At 41.7% G+C, this 13,731-nt stretch overlaps 1 protein-coding gene across 9 annotated transcripts in view; it reads left to right on the forward strand.

Moving 5' to 3' along the window:
* Positions 1-13,731, forward strand: part of LOC122917706 (transient receptor potential cation channel subfamily M member 3) — a 484,842-nt gene that overhangs the window by 268,688 nt on the left and 202,423 nt on the right. For all 9 annotated transcript variants that reach the window (XM_044265920.1, XM_044265921.1, XM_044265913.1 and 6 more), the window contains exon 6: positions 1,013-1,184. In XM_044265920.1, coding sequence (XP_044121855.1) covers positions 1,013-1,184 — 172 coding nt within the window. The remainder of the gene's footprint in view (positions 1-1,012; positions 1,185-13,731) is intronic.

A 13,731-nucleotide genomic window follows, 5' to 3' on the forward strand; every position in this document is an offset into this window, starting at 1 on the left:
CAATGAGCTTGTTGAGCTTTCCTTTTCATGGTCTTGAGTGGAATTTCTACCTAAATATTTTAGGAGTAGATTTCCAAAACATCATCTTGTTTCCATCATGTCTAAGCAGTGTGGGCAGGGGAACAAGCACAGATTTTGGAATCAGACCCAGATGTCAGTTCTGGTTTGTGCATAAGAAACTCTTGAAAAACCCATTTTACCTCCAGTGCCATTTCTGCATCTCCAAGATAAACATGAGAGCACCCACCTTGTAGGATTGTTGCAAGGAATATAGGTAATGTCTATAAAGCAACTAGAAGTAGCAACCCAAACTCACAATCGATTTTGCTTTTCTTTTGATATAAAAAACTGAAAGACTTACTCTGTTTGGGATCGTATAATTCACCACAAAATGAAAATAACACAACAACAAAGACAGAGATGAATATTTTGATTCATGCTCATTTCATGAGACACGTATTTGACATTCAGTATTTCCACTTAAATAAGGTGTCTAATGAGAACAAGGTTGGTTTTTCGAATTAACAGACCTTCAGATGACTGAACGAAAAGATCTGCCTGGCCCCCACCCCCAACCCAACCCTACTCCAGAACCATGATGGCTCTGCCGTGCCCATTGGAGTATGGACATCGTGGAGTAGAGAAAGACAAAACAAAACGAGTAAATGTTAAAATTACTCGTGGTTCATCAGCAAATGAAAAGATCGACCTCACAATGACACAATCCTTCACATGCCAGTTTTTGAGTATGGTGAGAGCACAAACTCTAGCTTCTGTATCAAACTCAGCACGTAAACATGTTCTTCCTTAAGTATAATCTTGCTGTGACTGGGGAACTTTGACCATAAAACTTGCTACCCACAGTGGTGTTAGGAAGAGGATATAAACTGTTTTCACTGTACCAAAGAACTGATTCATCCTTCTCTCTCTGTTTCCTCTCTGGCTGGTTCTCCTTTTCATATTTTGCTCGCTCTTTCTCTGACTGCCACCTCTTCCTTTTGAAATCCTGCAGGTTGTCCGGCCATATCAGACCATGTCTAACCCCATGAGCAAGCTCACTGTTCTCAACAGCATGCATTCCCACTTCATCCTGGCCGACAACGGGACCACCGGGAAATACGGAGCTGAGGTCAAGCTGCGGCGACAACTGGAAAAGCACATTTCTCTCCAGAAGATAAACACAAGTAAGTAGGCTGCTCTTCCCACTGCTGGGCCTCATGGGAAGCCATGTGGAAAGTAACTACAAGTGTACCATGTGGCAATATTACAAGAACTTGAGCAAGTGACAAAGAGGGACCATTATGTGTCTGCAGGGCCAGTGGTTAGAACCCGAGGAAGTCATCCGGGGGCAGAGCACTGGACGTGAAAGACGAGGGATTTCGTAATTAGTGGATTAGCACTCATTTGTCATTGTCTCATCTAGGGTGTATGCATGCAGATACACTTTTCTTTCCAGACTTTTCCTACATCCTTTACACAGTACTCTAGGAGGAAAGGCACCCTAGAGAAATTGTTTCTATTTGGTTTTTTTTTGTTGTTGTTGGCCAGAAATTACATATATATATAATATATGTACATATTATATATATTATATTATAATATATATAATAATATATAATATTATTTATAAATATATTTCTATATTATTATATTATATATATGATATATAATATATAGATATGTATATCTATATACACACTATATATATCATATTATAAATCTGCCTATGCTTAGGAATTTCAAGACAACGGGCATTCTCCAAACAAAAGTACTCTGTGTACCCATTTTCATAAACTTTCATCTCCCATGTCTCCTCACAATATTTTAATTGGTTTCCACAAAGCAAACATTGAGGAGGATTCGTGGCAAGCTCAGACTTTAGGGGTAATTGTTTGTCTCCTCAGGGCAACTTGGATCTAATTGATCCAACTTTCAAAGCCTGCAAATAACAAACTATTTTGTCTAAATAACAAACTATTCTCTTTGGCTGGATAAGTTTCCGGACGCTCAGTGTGCTGTGATTCAGCCTGTCTGAATGGCTGCCCGCATGGTCTTTTCTCTGTATCTGTCTGGGGGGCAGGGGTGGTTTCCTTGCCAGAACCACGTTCCTTCCCGAACTGGAATGTTCCCCCGTCAGATCACACCTTCTCTCTCTCACACATGTTGCCGTCCCAACGCTTAGGAGCTACTCCTGTTTTGTCTTTTTCACAGGGGTGTCTAGAATAGTACCTTTGGGTCTAGGCCTGAAGTCCAACTTGTATTAGGAAACTGTCTTCTATCCTAGAATCCCCAGCTGTCTTTGGAAAGAGAAAACAGGATTATCCCAAGCTAGATGTCTTTTGGGGGGAAAAAAAAATAGAAGAGACTAGAAAATCGATCCAGAAATTGGCAGAGATCAAGTGTAACAAAGCACTCTAACCAATGGGTAGTAGGTTTTGTAGTACTAAAATTGAATTGTATTATCGTAGTGGATAGAAAAGGTAAATGTTATATTATGAGTGATATCTCCTTACATTTTGACTTCTTATACGCCGTCAGGTTAAGAATGAGAACCTCAATGGGAGTGACCTGAAAGACACAGGATGTGAGCAGGACAGACAAAGAGCAAATTTAGGGTCAGATTCAGGGTTCCGATGAGGCAAAACCTATCCAGACCAGGAAGCCTGTCATGGGGTCGGGCACCAGTGGCAGCTGGGCCGGTTAGTCAGTGGTGAGGAGGAGAACTAGGTACATGGTGGTGTAAGTTATACACCCAGCTCGGGGGTGCTGGGGGGCGGGGGCAAACCTGCCAAGTTCTGTCTGCCAAGCTCCCTGCCTTACAGGCTGCCCGAGGAAGGGGTGCTGTTTTCCTAACTGGTCATCTTAAAGGGAACATCTTTTTATAATTTATCTTCCTGGTGGGAGGGTGGGGGTACCTCTCCATGTGAGTAGCCTACGGGGGGGACCTGGAGAGGCTCCCTTACAGTGACCTGGCCACAATGAGGTGCAAAGCCCAGAAACATGGCGTCAAAGAGCAGACCAAGGCGGGTTAGGACGTCAGGGATGCTGGAAGAGCCGGGACCCCCTGCACACGCCTCACACTATTCAGAGAGACCGTGGACCCTCGCTAGCTTACCAACGCAGGTCGCAGCACATAGAAACATTGACAAGTGGGGACCCAGTCAAGGGTCTAGGGTAAAAAGTAGGGGAGAAGCATGCAGAGCTGCAAAGCTGAGGCACAAGGTCAGAGAAGCAGGCCAGAGACTCTGAAACTGCTCCAAGTCCACAAGTTGGATTAGGTCTGAGGTAAGGGGTGAGCCCCCCGAGTGGGTAAGGTGATTGGAGCTGGAATGAGGGTTGGGGGCAGGGGAGCCACATGGTCATTGGATGTACCGTAATTTATAAGCATAACTTTCCTCCCTGCTTTGAGATACTTACTTGAGGATTTGCAGAAACCCATAGGTTCCCATTGAATAAAAATAGTTACATGGGAGGCAGAGGTTAAAGACCCCCAGAGGAGGTCTCTGAGGTCACAGGAGGTAGAAAGGCTCAGGGTCGCAGTTTGCCCACAAACTGTAGTGAGAGACGCCGGGAGTTAGCTTTCACACCAGTTCTGTCCCTGAGCTGAATCTGAGAGGGTCATCACCTTGTGCCAGGTGCCTGGAGCTGTCTCTGATTTGTCACTAAAAGTCCCCTGCTGAATGCCCTCAGCGTGTTTCTCATTAAAGTGCCTTTCCTCCTCATCACTTGGGGGTCACCTGCCTACCACAGTGGCCTTTCAACAAGTCTGTTTCTGACTTAAGTGACATAATCTTCTGAAGGATATTTTCCTTAAGTATTAAGTGAGTCTTGCTCAGGAGAACTGTCAACCCTCTCTCATCTAAATGACAATTGTTGATGATAATGTGTCACAAACACCAGTCTCTTCCATTTGTCTCTGCACCCTGAGCCTCCATTATCTCTTCTCTTCCCAGTCCTCCACTCATTCCTGGTGTCAGCGGTCCCTTCTTAAGTATTGTCACCGGTTCCTGAAGGTCTTTGTTTTTAAAGGAGAACCCTTTGGTTGGACATGGGCAGTGACCTGCTTTGGAATACTTTTCCACTGGCCACTTTGCTAAACTTCAAATTTCATGTGCACAGCCTTTTGGGATTCAGATAGTTCTTGAACTCCTGTTACAGACCAGTCATGGCTGAGGTCTGGGAAAGCAGCTGTCGACAGTTCATTGAGTTTAACTGCAGAGGGGTTGAGTAATAGGTTAAATAAGGAAACAAATAAATACATGATGTCTGGTAGTAAAAAGAACTTAAGAAAAAGAGAGCCGAGGAAGGTATAGGACCGGACCTGCGTGGGCGGGTTTGCACCCACCCGCGCCTGTGCATTGAGAAGCTGCTGTAAGGTAGTCAGGAAGGGCCTCTGTGAGGAGGTGACATGGAAGCAGAGACCTGAATGAAGTCAGGGAGCCCACTGCGGGGAGAACATTCTGGAAGGGAGCGAAAGTAGGGATAAAAGCCCTGGGTGTTCCAGAAAGAGCAAGGCATTTGTAGAGAGCTGGGTTTTATTCTAACAGAATTGTGATCTGGCACATTCCAGGATCTCCTTTCCGGTTTAGAACCTCACTCTGCTGCAGTGTGCGGAGACCAGACTGAGGTGGGAGCAAGCTTCCCAGCAGGGAGATGTTTTGGGAGGAATAATGCGGGTGGGGATGAGCGTGCTTTGAAATAGAACGTTAGTAAGAGGGGAAGTACAATGTGGTCGGATTCAAATATTGCATAGATATCTTCTTAACTGGGCTTTTTAAAAAAATATAAAATATATATAAAATAAAATTTACCATTTGAACCATTTTTGAGTATACAGTTCAGTGACAGTAAGTACATATACATTGTTGTGTGACCGTCAGCACTGTCCATTCCAGAACATTTTCCTCATTCCACACTGAAATTCTATGCCCATTAACACTAAGTCCCCTTTCCTCCCTCCCTTCAGCCTCTGGGAACCACTCTTGTGTATCTTTGTATCTTTGTGAATCATTGGATCATTGGATGTATCGTAATTTGTAAGCATAACTTCCCATGATCATTGGATGTATCGTATTCTATTCTAGATGCCTCATATGAATCATACATCCTAAGATGTATCATGCAGGTAGAACTCGGGAGGACTTGCTAATGAATTGGCCATCCATGGTAAGGAGTAGACACACCAAGTAAAAGCTGTGAGGCCATTCTTAGCAACACTGGTAGATTCTTAAAAAGGGACTGGGGGAGCTAGGGAGAGTAAGCTTTTGCAGGGAAAAAAAGGCGGGGGGGCGAGGGGAATCTCTGAGGGAATCAGGACAAAGGTGATGAGATTCAGTGCACGAATAAAGAGCTCGGCCTTCGGACATGGCCACCTTCTCCCTGCATTGCAGGAGGGAAGACAGAACATATGGGCACAGACATGGGTAGGACATTTTCTGCTGGGATGATCAGGGGCTTCTCTGTAGATAGTTTCTTTATAAATAGAAGAATACAGGAGGTCATCAGCAAACATCAGTGTGGAAGGAAGGGAGGGAGAGAGATTAGGGAGCGCAAGGCACTACAGTTAATGTAGAGACAGGGAGAATGTCGGGACCAGGGAAATGTAGCTTTACCCCACAGCATCCTGGCCCCATCGGGTATCTTGGTTGTGAATTTTGAGAGCCATGGATCGCTAGGGTGTGTGTTTTCTTTGTAGACGTGTTCAGCTCAAGCAATAGAACAGACATAGAATTGGGTTAAGCACCTGCTGGGATTTTGCCTGGCAAGTAAGAGGGAGAGAGAGGCAAGGGAGTGAGGCTGTTTGACTCTGTAATCCTATATACCTATATCCCAGAAGTGTCATCTGTGTCTGTGGACGAAAGCAACGGTGTAGTTGACATTTATAAGAACATAAAGTCATTCATCTCAAAGATCAGACTGCAGTGCACGGAAGTGAGTTGGGATTATCAAAGGTGACCCACACCTTTCATTAATATTGCCAAGCACCATATACTAAGTTTGAACTATTTAAATTAAAAAATGGTAGATTAAAAAAATGGCAGATAATAAAAAATTCCTTGTATTAAAATATTTTATTGCTATTCACATATTCACGTAAATTGAGACAACTTAACACATTGCTGGGAACATAGTAGCTGCTCAGGAAATATGTATTAGCTGAAAGACTACCAAGGGGCTGTTCTAGAAAGTAGCACATAAGCAGCCTCATGGGACTTTATAACCCTAAGTATATCTTGTGTATCCATTTTTATTGTTAAAGCATTTCACATACAAAAAAGTTGGAGAAGATTATAATAACCCACCATGACTGGCACCCAACCTCCACATTTACCAGCCCATGGCCAAGCTTAGAATCTTCCTATACGTACCTACCTATATCCTCCTCTGGATAATTTTGAAGGAAATCCAGACAGCATATCATTTCATCCATAAATATTCCAGTACCAAAGCATTTCTCTTAGACTCTGTTTCTGGATCTGTGAACCCTGGTTAAAGGAGTTGACATAGGAGTCAGCATATGAAAGGATTCTAGCATGTGGCTGTCCAGAAACACCGGTTCCCTTTCTGCCTTCTTGGTGGTACATTGGTCCCCCACCGCCAGGGAACCATGTCCTGTGTTGATATAGCCTGGATGAGATGGGTTCCAACCTGAGACCAGACCCTCTCATTTGAAACCTACAAGAGTCAAGAGAATTCATCACAATGTGTGTGTGTGTGTGTGTGTGTGTGTATATATTTTCTCTTCTCTTCTTTTGTTTTGATTTGTTTTATTTTTTAGCCACAAATCAGACCTGGCTCTCCTTGTTAAAGAGGAACCATGTATGTCTATGGTTAATGGAAAGATCCAAAGAGAAAAAAATGAGGGCTCAAAATTATGTTCTGGAACATATCATCAAGCCTCTGTTAACATGATTTGTTGAAGAGTAATTAATTTAAAATCTTAACCATTGCAGCAATAACCAGAAAACCTTTTTTTCTTTTTCTATATTGTAGAAAGTGTATTCTACACTGTAGTTGTTCCTTCTGCCCGAATAAGCAGAGTGTGATGGAGAAAATATAACCTTTCTTTAGAGATTCAAGCCATTCAGGTGTCTTAGAGCAGTCATGGTAACTCTCATTTAGGGCCATTGAATACTGTATTTGGTAGCGGTGTCAGATTTTGGGCTAAACATGAATCATCCCAGAATATATCTTACACTTTAAATTTTCTTCTTGTAAGTTATCATTTTATTCAAAAAGGGGATTGAAGGAAGACAAGAGAAATCTAGTTATCTTTGGGCTCTATTTGATTAAAATGTTACTCTTTTGTTATTTGAATTTTGTTTTAGGTTTGCCCAAATGCAAAATTTTATTCAGATTGCGTATCTTGGGGGTATAGCTCAGTGGTAGAGCATTTGACTGCAGATTGCGTATCTGATTATATTGTGAACATCAGCTTAGGCTGTAGGAAATTTCATTATGAAGCTAGAAATTTCTAACTTTGTCATGTCCATGCTCTAAAGTGAAATCTATGTCAGACTAAATCCAGTCTAAGGGATTATGTGCCCGTGACAGTCATCATAGATACGTTTACTTTGTGATATTAATTAATGGGGGTGTCTGGGTGGGTTTAGGCTTCCATAACCAATACTTTTGCTACTGTCGGGGTTTGCCTGAGAGAGAATTTGTTTCTCTGCATTTTCTCTGCCCCAGAGTACTGACTGACATTTGAGCATAGCCTCGTCTGATGAGGACACCAGGAGTACTTTCTCTAAAGCAGCAGCTTAAAATGGGCTTGGTATTTCTGAGTAAACAAGTGGCAGAAACGATGGCAGAATTCATAAAGCCTAATCACATTCGGTATTTGAAGATATTGCTATTTAGAATTCTGTAGGAAAAATACATCTTATTATGCAGTCCCTAAGCCAACACACCTATTTATATATGGTTGTATGCTTACTCACCCAAACTAACAAAAATAATAAGAAGAATAATGTCTTCCAACAGTACAGGACATCATCCCTAATAAATTATGCCTTATTGTGGAAACAAATATATCCCCTTTCCGCCAAGTTATAGGCTCCATGAGCCACAGAACCTTCTAAGGCCCAAAGTGAGTCAATACTGGTAAAGTCCTATTGGCTCCAAAGGATTTTATTTTAAAAAACTCATCTCTATGACACGACACACATCAATTTAAAGCAGATTGTTCTCATGAAATTTCCATAATCGGAAATAAGTAATCATGACTGCATCATTGATATCCTCCTTCCTTTACCACCATTTGGGCGATAATTCTTAAACATGGCTTACAACTAAGGTGACCCGGCCTCCCCAGGAGGCATTTAAAAATATCAGGGGGCCTCCAGGTTGACACGATTTCTGGTGCTCCAGAATGACATGAGAGAAGAGGCAGGGATGTTGATATTCTGCCTTGGGCAGAACAGTTTCATGTGAAGACCTGGGTGCCCCAAAGGCCAGTCACATCCTTCAGGAAACACTACTGCAAATATGTTTCCATGAGTTTTCTTTTTGTTTGGTTGGTTGTTTTTGTTATTTTTGCTGTTTTCCAAATCTTCCCAGTAGCCCACACCTGACGTGTCAAGACCACACCACGATACTCTATTCTAGTCTAAAGACACACAGACAAGGCAGCAATAGTGATCTAGCAATGAGGTTTAAAATCTTTAACCACCAGTGAGGACAGTGGTTTCCGAAACCAACAGCATCTGCTGGATGTCCGCCCTGGCCTGCCCTTCCGATCCTAACGTCCTTGCCATTGGGAAGTTCTTCCTTCTGTCTGACTTCATTGGCCCTGAATCCCTTCTCTCCGGGGTGAGGACCAAAGCCATTGTCTAAGCCTGAGCTCCGGGCATTCTCGAAAACTATAAATGGACTTGAGTTGAGCTTTCTGCCCTCATGGCTATTAGGAAGCTGTTACTCATTTGGAGAGACACACTGACTCGCTTAACCGGCAGAACCAAGACTCGCGAAGTAGATCAGTATTTCCAGCTCAGCGGCACCCACTCGGAGTACCACGGCTTTACGTTTCAGGCTCAGTGACTCCGGAAATGTGCTTCATCCCAGGAGCTCTCCTGTCAGAGTCCCTGAGACTCAGAGAAAGCCCACAGCCCACGGTTATTAGCTGGTGTGGGGGCAGACACAGAGAGGGGGCTGCTTTACCCAGAGGCTCCTGGAAAAGCCTACTCAGTAGAATGCATTGCAATGGGGAATGCATTAATAAATCAAGGCTCTAGTAGAATAAGGAGTTTTAAAATTGAAGACAAAGAGAACTCTAATTTTTAATCTATAAATTACTGAGAATCTGGGGGGAAGTAAGGGAGCAGGGCAGTAATATAAATCTTGAGGGAATGAATAAATCCATGGTATAAAACTCCATGAAGCAGAGCTTTTAAAAAATTCACATTTCATTTCTGGTGTATATTTCTCACTTCCATGGACTATAGACTCCTTATATGTATTTTTTTTTATTGTTAAATTATGAAACCACATTACCCAGGAGATTTAACATAGATTGTTAAAAGAGTACTACTGACTTCCTCAGTTGATTACCAACCTCTCAGACACCCAAACTAACGATGTTAGGCATAGAAAATGCTCAATAAAGAGTTGCGGTTGGGGATGAAAGAAATTTAAGGGATTTGGTTCAGTCCTATTATTATAAGAAATGGGTGGATAGACAACTTCAAAACAATTCCAAAAATATTTTAGTAATGGCAGCATCATTGAAGTAAGCATATAGTTTTCCAGGAGGCTATTTTAAAGGATTGTAGACATTTATATATAAATAAATAGTATATCCTAAATACGACACATATTACTTATTTTATTCTTATTATGATTGTTAAGTCAGTCTCATCTCTTTGTATTTTTACCAAATACAGAGAGGAGACGGGCATATAGCCAAGGAAAGCTGCACGAGTGACATAAAAGGGTTTTGTGGGATTTTTTTTTTTTTTGAGTTTTCCATTTTGGAGTAGGTTAGCTATCCATACAGTAAGAGGTTAGAGTTGGTAGACCATCGGGTTCCTTGCCCACAGCTGGCATTGCAAACCTAGCATGACTTTTCCCACTGAGCCTTGATTCAGCTCAGAACCATTTTGCATTCTTTAAGACACGAGTTCTGCTGCTGTAACAAGGACTTAAAACACTGGGTGCCTAAAAGAGACGGGATTTTTTCCCTTATTTTCATGTTATTCTGAACAGGAGTCCAGATTTAATGTAGTGGCTTCATGGAGTTGAGAACCCAGATTCCTTTTCTTTTCCTCTCCAGTCTGTCTTCATGGTCCATTGGAGCTCCCCATCTCTTCTTCTTTCAAGCCAGAAAGAATCAGAAAAAGGATCAAGGGAACATCACACCCTTTCCCTTTAAAGTCACCATGAGGAAGTCATACAAACCATTTTGGCTTCCATCCCATGTGGCACTATTTGGTCCCACGTTCACACCTAGCTAAAAGAGGGTGTGAAAATGTAGGCTTTATCCTAGTCAAATACATCTCGATCTAAAATCCCATCACTTTGAAGGAAGGGAAAAGTAAATACTGGTGTATAGCCAGTCATTTTTGCCATCTCTTCTCAGATTAGCGTTCCAGATTGTTGTTAAGAAATGGCTGGAGTTGTCACGTAAGATAAAAAGTTATCTGCCACTCACAGAGGAGATATGCCTGTTACAGTTCCAGTATGTTCACTGGGGAGCCTTGTCCATAAACAGTTCCTGTAGCACAGGCTTCCTACCCCGCTCTTTCTCTCTCGACCTGTGATCAGTAGTTGCAGGGTCTTGCCCTGGATCTGGAAATTGCAATTTCTGCTTGTAGCTGGATGGAGATAAGATTGTCTAAAATTATATAGCTTATCTTGGACCATTCTGGTTTCATTAACATCTTAAGTTAACTATCTCAGGTAGAGCCCCTATGCCTCATAGTAACTGCAGACACTGTGCTATGCCAGACACTGTGCTATGCATAACGCATGTATAACCCGTAATGGGTCCTTAATGGAGGCACAAATTTTGTTACACATCACTTAGTAACATTTTAAATCCCAAAGTATTAAAAATAAATCAGAAAGATTCCATGTTTCCATGACGCTATACTCTTGATACAAACGTTTCAAATCCCGGAAAATAATTCTCATGTGACTGACACTTGGCTGTCACCTTGGTGGTAGGGAGGAGAGTGGAGATTGGTCAGCCCCTCAAAGCCATAGGTTCCAGTAGGACTTCAGCCCTGTTGAGAAAAAAGGACAAAGGAGCTGTCTTAGGGAATAAGAATACCCCCTCTGCACCGTCCAGTCTGTTGCAGAAACATTTGAGGAGACCTGATGAGCAGATGGGTTTCTCAGGGACTGAAAACCTTCTTATGCCAATTATCCAATATGATCTTCCTGTGTTTTAATAACCCCTAAGTGATAACTAATAATATGGCAAGATACATCTGAAGGTCCCTTAAAATGTTTTGAATGTCAGTAAATACAGAACTGAGACTCTTTGGCGACACTGACAGTTACAACAAGATTACTTCATGAAGCTTCTTATAATAAGTAGTGAATTGGGTCACCTTGTTTTAGAGACCAAGATATGCGTGTCCTTGTTCATCCAACCATAGTTTTTCTTTTGAGTTTAGCTTGTGTTATTCAATAAAACCCTAGAGGTAGAGCTGTAGACAGTTGGAATTTCCCTTCTAGCTTCCTAACTGAATGGAGGTAGGAGGATCTAATGCCTTACAGATTGGCTGAAACCGCAGGCAGGTGCTTTGAAAACAAACCTCACCTTTCCTCTTCAGATACTCCATATGTGGAACTGTTACTTTCCTCGGTTTCTGCCTATCCTGGTATCTTTTCACTTCTTCTTTTAGTACTACCAAACTCAGAGCTGTCGTGACTCATCCATTCACAAGAGCCAAGCTGCTGTAGAAAACAAATTCAGTGCTTAGAAGGGCTGTTAGAAAATACTAGATCAAAAAAAAAAAAAAAAAAAAAAAGGCAAAGGAAAGCAAATAGTTGCAACCATGACAGAGGGCTAATTTCCATAATACACAAAGGACACCCACAAATCCAAAAGAAAAATTCTATAAAAATGGGCAAAATATATCAACAGGAGGATCACAGGGAAGAACGTATAGATTTCCTCACTCAAAATTAAAGAAATGAGAATTAAGTAAAATGAGAAATGAGAAATAAATAAGGTAAATAAATAAATAAGAAATGAGAAACAGTGAAATGTATTCAACCTATTCACTGGCAAAAAACAAAGTTTACTATTATCTACTGTCAAGAAGTGTATATAGAAATAGGCATTATTTGTTTGTGCCAATGTGGGGAATCTTATTTGGAAGATCATTTGGCTACCTCTATTAAATTTTAAATGTGCATACCCCTTAGCCATATATTTTTACTTCTACAAATTTATTCTATTCATATTTCTTATAGTATTTTTGACCCAAAGATTCATGAGTAAGTGACTAATTAAATTTTATGTAAACATATAGCTAAATACTTTGAAGTTATGAATAATGCACTAACTCTCTTTGGGTTCGTATGGAAAGATATCCAAGGGTATTTTTTTCCTAAGTTAAAAAAAAAAACTGTTGTGAAACAGTACAACTGTGTGTTTATGATTACATGTATGTTTATAAGAATTTTTTAAATATATGTACGTACTTATAAAGTATCTGAAAGGACACAGGTGAATAATTATCAATCATAGCTTGTTGCGGTGCCTGGGTGGCTCAGTGGGTTAAAGCCTCTGCCTTCAGCTCAGGTCATGATCTCAGGGTCCTGGGATCGAGTCCCGCATCAAGCTCTCTGCTCAGCAGAGAGCCTGCTTCCCCCGCTCTCTCTGCCTGTCTCTCTGCCTACTTGTGATCTCTGTCTGTCAAATAAATAAATAAAATCTTTTTAAAAAAAAAAGCATAGCTTCTAGGGAGTGAAACCTGAGGTAGTGGAGGTAAGATGAGAACTGATGTGTTCCTTGTACACCTTTTAAGTACTTCTCAATGTTTTTATAATGAGCAAATACAGCTTCTGTAGTGCAAGGAAGGAAAGAAGGAAAGGAAGGGAATGGGGCGAGCGAAGGAGGGAGGGAAGGAAGGAAACAAGGAAGGAGGGAGAAAGAAAAGGAGAGGTTGAGGGAAGGAAGGAAGGAAGGGAAGAAGGAAGGAAAGAACAGAGGGAGAGAAGGAAGGAGGAAGACAACCTTTGGAAATAGTCTGCCTATCCATGTAATGTATGAGCTCAGAACCTTCTTCCCTCAAGTGTATATATATCATTCTTGACCTCTGGGTAAGGAGCCAACCTCTGCTCCCCAAGTTTTCTCTTGCTTACTCAACCTGCCGGTGATCCCGTGCTTCATCCAAGAGCATAGAGTCAAGTCAGAAAACCTAAGAGAAGAGGCTGGTTAAGGACACATCATACAAAATAATATGTCCAATCATATATAAAAGATGTGTATAAAAATTATGTGACTGGGTTGCCCGGGTGCCTCATGTTTGTTAAGCATCTGCCTTCAGCTCGGATCATGGTCTTGGGGTCCTGGCATCCAGCCCCCTCCTGGGCTCTCTGCTCAGCAGGGAGCCTGCTTCTCCCTCTTCCTCTGCCCCTCCCCCTGCTTGTGCGTTCTCTCTCTCTCGCTCTCTCTCAAATAGACAATTTGCTTTTTAATTATGAGACCAATGTAACAGATTTGATGCTTACATTTGACAGTAGCTGAAATCAGAAGCAAAATTATCTTCCCTG

This window comes from Neovison vison, chromosome 9 (genome assembly GCF_020171115.1).
Source record: "Neovison vison isolate M4711 chromosome 9, ASM_NN_V1, whole genome shotgun sequence".
NCBI classification, from domain to species: Eukaryota; Metazoa; Chordata; class Mammalia; order Carnivora; family Mustelidae; genus Neogale; species Neogale vison.